This window comes from Mya arenaria, chromosome 2 (genome assembly GCF_026914265.1).
Source record: "Mya arenaria isolate MELC-2E11 chromosome 2, ASM2691426v1".
Taxonomy (NCBI): Eukaryota; Metazoa; Mollusca; class Bivalvia; order Myida; family Myidae; genus Mya; species Mya arenaria.
In genome coordinates, this window is record NC_069123.1 from 31,527,057 (window position 1) to 31,534,878 (window position 7,822).

Below are 7,822 nucleotides of genomic sequence, written 5' to 3' on the forward strand. Positions count from 1 at the left end.
TCAAAATGACAAGGTTCGGCCGTCGTTCTCGCTTATAATTAAGGTAGACGATCAGCTCGACATTCAAAATCCCTATATTTGCGCATGTATCTGATGACGTCATTTCTCCTTGTTACGTATATTTGTAGCTTTTACAACATGTTAAAAATGTCCATGGCGTTGAAAAACAATCCTTCAGGTGTGTTGTATGACCGTATACCGAGACATACACTCTCTATGTTGGCATGGTTGACATATACTGATTTAAGTCTGCCGAAAGGTATCTGGGATTTAAATACCGTCTGAATTTAGGTACTCGACCTCAGTAAAAAGTTCATACAGTAACACAAACGATGAACGCAGTTATTTTTTTTCGAGGCGTATTTTATATTCAAAGAATGGAAATTATTGGCATTGTGTGTAGACTCTTTCTCAACAAGTCAACTACAAGTAAACATTTTTAATACACAATCTATTTGTTTTAAGGTTTGAAAATACATAACATATTTAACACATAGACGTATACACAATATATAATAAACCAATTATTTTTAACCTCGTTTGATTAAATGCAATTCAATGGTAATTATTATATTTTGCACTTTGTAAGTTCATTTTTATTTTCAAATTTAGGCTTAGCAGATTACGATCCGTAGATAAACAGCAGATGAAAACAAACGAACAAACATTACTTTAATTATCTCAAATTTGTAGTTCAGGCAATTGCATTACCCACAATAGGTTCAAAGATATAGCTTAAGATTGCGCGGACCCTGTCACAGACTGATCATCCTCGGGATTATCCCCCTCCCCCAACATTCCGAAGGATTTAAACACTTTGTGCTGTCGGGTGGTACGCAATTTTTTCAAGTCCTCACTGTACTGTTGTTCCCGGATGAGCTGACGTCTTTGGTCCTCGAGTTCTAGTTTGTGGTCCTGTAGCGCACGAGTTTTATGGATAAGTTCTAGTAATTCCTTCCTTAATTGTCTGTTCTCGAGTTTGATGTTGTTTGTATGGTCGGTGAGGCACATGATGGCTTCCTGCAATATACGGTAAATAAAAACTTACATCATCAGAAGTTGTGATTAATTTTATGCTTACGTCATCTCAATTTGAGGTATCTTGCATTTGCGTATTACTTTAAGCTCAAATTTAATAATGTGATAATAACATGTACAAGGGTGTGGTGTCCAAGTTAATCGTTGAATTTGCTTACAATTATATACGATTATAATTTCATTGTCTACATATTCTAATTCAACATTTCATTTTCGAGGCAAAAATGCATGTTTAAAGTAAACCAATGAATGTGATTTCCGGAAAATGTCATGTCAGATGTTTTAATTGGTAATAAAAGTCCATTCACCAAAAATGCATTGATTGTGTTAAGGTGCATCAAGGGAATGCACCAAAACAAGCATATATTATTTGTTCAACATGGTTTCTTCCCTTTACCTATTACTCTTCAATCAAATATGGTATACATTTAAAAGTTCATCAGTGTTATGTTACGGAATGGTTAAATTTCAAGATAGTATAGAAAGCATTTAAATCTGTGCAATTAGATTACCAATTAAATAAGTGTTCTTGACGTATATCAACTTATATTTTTGCAAATGGAGAAAGCATATACATGTATATGATATCCACAATAAAAACAGTAATATTCTAATTCATTGTGTCCACAGTAAAAACAGCAATAGTCTAAATGTCTTGGTTACACACACACAGAGACGATTGTCTCTTGGGGTATTATTATGTCTGCCAATCTTAACTGTAATATATGATTTGAACATTGAAATTTACAAAATGCAAACCAGACGACCGTTTTTTGTTCAAGTATATAGTGATGCAAAACAAAATCAAACATAATTAGACATCAGATAAAATGTTTTCCACCTAGCTTATACCATACCTTATTTGCTTTGCGCTGGAGGGTGCTAATCTTGTTCTCGGAGTCTTGCTGGTATTCCCGCTTATCCCTCAAAAACTGTGACTTCAGTTGCTGGATGGTCTCTGAGTGTTTCGAGCGCAGTTTCATCACTTCTTTCTCCAAGTTCTTGATAGAGTTCAGCTGCTCTGTTTGCAGTTTCTGTTGTAGGAAAATGTTGGGCATGGTTATGCATGAATGACTTTTATTCAAGCGTGACAGAGCGAACGCTAACGTTCCTCTTTTATTTAAGGACGTTTTTGTTGGTAATAAATTAGTTGGTTTTATATTCGTTTCACGAAATGTATATTTGTTGTGACATTTCAAATAAAATGACAACCAGTTTTATCGTTTAATTTACGAAAAGCGAAACTGGTTTTTGAAAATGTCGAAACCCTCTCTGGAGACGGTTTCGTCGGGTCGTTCTATCCGAAAACTAGCTCACTTAAAAAAAAACATGGCGGACAGTGGTCCAATACGTGTGTTGAAACACCATTTATTTAAAACAGCCATGTGACCATCTGCTGTTTCATTGTTTTGAAGAAATTTGGGAATAATAGCTTCATGCAGAAGAGCTTCATGCAGAAGCTCCATCATGTCACTGAAGCTGTAAACAAAACCATGCATTTGTTACTTCAAGCAACACTTTATAAACAGGTTTCCAAACCTCGCTTTACATGTGCTTTCTAACTCTGACAACACGCGTACCATGTTACACTTGAATATCTGAAAACGTTTTAGAGTAATTTCAAATGTTAAAGTTTTTCAAGATGATGCCAGTGACACCGACATCAAACACCAAGGCTTTTCACAATACCTTGACACTACATATGTATTTCGGAAAAAAAGGTTAGCTATACAAAGCTTAGAGCAATATGTTAGAATAACGGTATTATAGAGTCTGCATCTAATAATTAAAAACTGAGCGCTCTCATTTGCTGTTGTCCTACAATGAATTGGACTTCATCTATTGATAAGTTTAAGCCTTAATTTAATTAATCAAAGATAAGATACCTCAAAATAGTAAAGGCATATATAGTACTTAAAGAGAATGGTAACGTGTATAGGCTGATAATAGCAGAAAAGGGACAATAAAACTTAATGGCATTAGAAGATATAGTAGTTGAAAGAATGGTAAGACAAATTCGGAGTGGATACCCATTCAAGGATTGATTTAGACCTTTAATTGATTTCAGTTGGATAATTGATGACATAATGTCATGCAATAGACAAGAGGGCCGCGGAGCAAACACCATCGCTCGTCTGTAGGCGTGTTTTCCCCAGTTAAACAAGGGCACTACTTATTAAAATCAGGCTTATGGCCTTGCTTAACATGTGTGTATTGTGTCTGGTAACATGTGTACCAAATTTTAGCTGATTATCTTAAACTTGTTTTAGCTATGGCCACGTTAAGATTTTTACACACCAGCGACAATGTCAAAAATAACACTGACACCTGTTGAAAGGCTATGACAATATATTTATATATTTCTTCTAAACTCAAACAAGCTAATAAAATAAGTAAAAGTAACTAAGAGTAGGTCATCTGTTAAAAGTTCACTAAGGCATGGACAAAAGAACATCGAAAATGAAAATCACATTGGTGAATCGACAACAGCAGTGAAACAGCTTTGTGGAAATATCGTTTTAAAGATGCAGTATTACTCCCAAATAAGATTTACTATATTTAATAAACTTGTTTTAACTAACCGCAAAGGATTAATAAATGTCGAAAACAAAGTTCTTATGAAGGATACAGCGTATAATTTGAAAGAAAGGTGCAGAAAACACGGTAATTCTACCTAATATGAGACGATAGTAGATCACTGAAAATCTTTTAGACCAATCATTTAATACTTTTGCGTTTTCAGCTATAAGATACACGGTTATAAACTTGTTATCAGTAATAAATATTTTCCATAATTGCATTATTTAGTCAGTAGTTGAAGGTTGATCACTTTATATTTATGATTTTGAATAAGAGTGTCTCTTTAAAGCTACAGTCTCACAGATTGATACTTCTGGCATTTTTTTTATTTTTTTTGTCTCAGAATTTTGGCATCAATGCTTTCAATCCAGTCATAAAATAACTCAAAAAGAACAGATCTCAATTGACTGGATAATTGCTGAATTTTTTTTTCTTAAAGTGTTAGTAACGCTTTTAGCAGTAAAAGACAATTTTTGGAACAGAAATATGAAGAACTGCGATTTGTTTTCTTTAAAAGCAGTCTAATATCACCTTTTTTCAAGAAAATTTACACTAGCCCTTGTGCAGTGAATGACACTTAGTGAATAATAATGACCGATTATGAATCACAATTCACAAATATATTGTATACCAGAACTTCAGATCTAATAAGCAAAAAATGTATTTTTATCAGAGACAGAAAATGGACGAAAAAAATGGACAAAAACTGAACAAATATCTAATATTTAAAGTCAACTAAAATAATAACCATAAGGCTTTTAATATAAAATGCCTTATTAATTAAAAAAACAAAACAAAACAATATATCATTTTCAGAAAAATTAAGAACAGTTTCAAATTGGAATATTATTGCCATTCAACATGAAAAGAACCTTTAAAAAATCATTATATTAATACAAATGTCAGAAATTTCAAAAGCATTTACACCAAATTTTAAAAAGTTTGAATATGAGCTGGATACCATTTGAACAAAGATTATCTTACCTTATATGAGCCCAGTTCACCGAGTTCCTGTGTGGTTTTAGTGAGAAGGTTCTGTTTTTCAAGTAGCATTTTCTTCAATTCTGAAACATTAATAAAATAATTCATTGCTTAAAAAATTACAATTTTTACAATTATAATAAATTCCTTGAATTATCTCATTCAGAACTTTTTTCCAATTATAATAATTTTCTTTGGTTTTCTCATATCTAACATCATTCACATAATTATAATTACTTTCTTGGATGTTCTCATTCACTACATTTTTTACAATTATAATAACTTACTTGGATTTTGTACTTTTTTATTATTAAATAGGGGATATTCATTTAATTTTGATTTAAGATCAAAATGTGATCACAAAAAAGCAATATTTCCACAAATAAAATTTTCTGTGAACATGTCTCAATGAAATTGTATGAATCTTTTTAATATGCTTAAATTTAAGAAAAAGTCAATTTCATTGGCATGATTTGGGAATTTGATTCATCATCATGATATCATTTTTGTGAAGTCGCCTCATAAAAGTTAACCAAAATCTGTAACAGCAGTGAAAATATTAATATTTATATTTTCATTGCTTTTCACTGCAGTGAAAATAACACAATTTTTTCATGGAAAAGCATTTAAGAAAATAGATGTATCAACTCTTCTTTTAATATTTGCATCATTTCTTGACATTTATTTCAGACTTCAGAAGTGTTTCGACTCTGCTTATATAATATTAGTAATATTAGGAGCATGCAGGTAAAAGTTTTACCATTTTCTTTATCATTAAACTCCTCCTCCATAATCTCTTGCTGTAGCTGGATGTTTCTTATCTCATGCTTGTTGTGATCACTCAGAGTGATGATCGTTGTTTGACGTTTTGTTGTCTTCTTCTCCATGTAGCTCATGTACTCATGCTGTTGAAAATGAAGAACATTTTGAATCTTCAGTCAAAGTACTCATGATGTTGAAAGTCATGGACAAATACATGTATATCTTGAATCAAACTTTTATTAGAGTTCATACTAAACAGTGAAGTATCTACATATCATGAGTGTGAATAAAACGAATTTAAGTGTTGTAGTACCCTAACTATATTTACTTACACTTTCAACTCTGACATTCTGGGCTTCTTGCTGCAGCCACTCATTCTCCTTACGTCTGATTACAGTTGGTCAAGAAAATATAAAAAAAATATCTCATTTTACTGGCAATATTATTGGCCAAGATTATGCCAACACAGGGAATGCTTAAAATGTATTTCATTAAAGTTCTCAAATTATACAGCTGTGTGACTTATACAAACGATGATCATTGTGTACATATTTGTGAACACTGGTGTCATGCTTGTTTCGCATCCACATTCACTTAAATGTATACAAACACAAGTTTCCATCAGAAATGAATAAAAAAAATCATTGATATTCAGTCTCTGCCTGATTTCGAGTATGAATTGAATGTCGTAAATTTTAAGGTTTAAATTTTTTGTAAATGCTGAAAAATTAAGTATGTGTTGGCACTGACAAAATGATAACATTTAAAACAGAAAAAAAATAATTCAATAAGCATGAATGCTTCTTGTTATCAATTAAATGAAGGATACAATTCTTCTACATTCTTCTTTGCAGTATCTAACTCCAATGTAACTTTCTCCAGCCTGAAGGAAATGAAAAGAAACATTTTTATGTTAAGGTCATCATCAAAGTTACCTTGATATACATTGTTAGAATATAATCAAAACAAATGCACTTTTTATGTTCCATGGAATGTTCATGATATGTAAAACTATGAATAATACAATATTGAGTACCGACACTACCTCCATGTAGTACCGAAACTACCTCCATGTACATGCACTTTGATAGCCCCGACAATTCTTATATTATTGCTTGTAATCATTTTTTTTAAAAAGCGCTGCTATGTAAAATCCAGAAATTGAGCAAGCCCAAAAAGGGTTTTACCAGTGCAGGGTTTGCGGGCTTGAGTTATATTCGGCCACTGAAAGTGAGCACCAAAACCTATGTTTCACTTGTGGCCTTTACTTTTGGTGTGCATGAGGTCAATTATATTGTAATCTTATATGAAGTAAACCATTGTTTTTGTTTATATTACTGTATGCTTCAAATTTATGGTAAATTTGAGCTTAAGCCGACTACATGATATTAATAAATAAACAGAACGAGATTTTTTTCCGATTTTAGTATTCACGGTATCGGCAGAATATGTACTTCCTGTGATCATATATAAGCCATCACATTCCATGGCCATTCAAGTTTCAACAAGAGGCAATCACATATTAAACTTGTCGCATGAATGATAAGCAAAAGTCGTGACAGTGTGACACAAGTATAAATTTAATCTTTATGATTATACTTATAAATAACATTCAGACATGTATATCAGAGGTGCAGTTTGTTGTGCCTCATCAAACTCTTCAATTTTATGAAGTAGCACTCAATCGTTTCTGATTTATTATCACATACTCATTTCTCAACAAGGATTCCTTTTCCGAAGGTTCACCGGCTCCGCCCTCTCCTCCTTCTCCACCACCATCTTCTGCTCCCTTACCGCCCTTCTTTCCCTTCTTGCCCTTTTTACCTTTCTTGCCCTTTTTACCCTTTTTTGGAGGCATGTTTACACTTACGCGCACCTGTCCAAAAGCGTCGACTGTTACCAACGCGACAGTTCGTTCCGTGTGTTCGAATTACATAAAACAAGCAAGTTCATAAAATAGTCCACACAGAATATGATGCATGAAACCAAAGTTTAAAATACAAAGAGAAGACCTTTGGTAATGACCAAAATAGACATTGTATTTTGGTTAAATATTATTTCGAAACTAATTTCTTTCTTAAGTCAAATCGGCTTTCAAAAACCGGTTAATTGAATTAATACCACAAATACGTTGAGTAACTTCCCTTTTTATTATTCCAGCCAGTGCTCCTGAATTATCAGTGCTGATCGCTGCCTACTTGGGACTAGAATATCACAATGTTATCTGCAAATAGTTTATGTCAATGTACGAAGAAAAACTTACCAATACCTTCCAGCAAAATCAAGCATTATTCCATATAATCTGCATGACCATTTTGGGTTGTTTACTCTATTTGTGCAGAAACAAACATTCAATGATACAATCTGGAACCAATAACAATCTAATCCAACTCCCAGATAAACAAGATAAGCTCAATTGGAATATTGATTTACATGTTTCTCATCTCATTTGTATGCTTTA

The 7,822-nt window shown here is 32.7% G+C and overlaps 1 protein-coding gene across 1 annotated transcript; it reads right to left on the reverse strand.

Annotated features, from left to right (window-relative positions):
* Window positions 1-424: 424 nt before the first annotated feature.
* LOC128219785 (basal body-orientation factor 1-like) lies at window positions 425-7,296 on the reverse strand. The gene is made up of 7 exons (XM_052927804.1): window positions 7,071-7,296; window positions 6,191-6,244; window positions 5,694-5,748; window positions 5,360-5,504; window positions 4,603-4,682; window positions 1,896-2,072; window positions 425-1,020 (listed from the first exon to the last, which is right to left on the reverse strand). Exons 1-7 carry the CDS (start codon window positions 7,217-7,219, stop codon window positions 736-738), a joined length of 945 nt encoding a protein of 314 aa, XP_052783764.1. The 5' UTR covers window positions 7,220-7,296; the 3' UTR covers window positions 425-735.
* Between the last annotated feature and the right edge of the window lie 526 nt (window positions 7,297-7,822).

Coding starts and splice junctions, on each gene's coding strand:
- LOC128219785 (XM_052927804.1), bottom strand. CDS start 7,219: ATGCCTCCAAAAAAGGGTAAAAAGGGCAAGAAAGGTAAAAAGGGCAAG. Junction 6,245..7,070: donor GAATCCTTGTTGAGAAATGA/GTATGTGATAAT, acceptor CATTTCCTTCAG/GCTGGAGAAAGTTACATTGG. Junction 5,749..6,190: donor AAGAAGAATGTAGAAGAATT/GTATCCTTCATT, acceptor AACTGTAATCAG/ACGTAAGGAGAATGAGTGGC.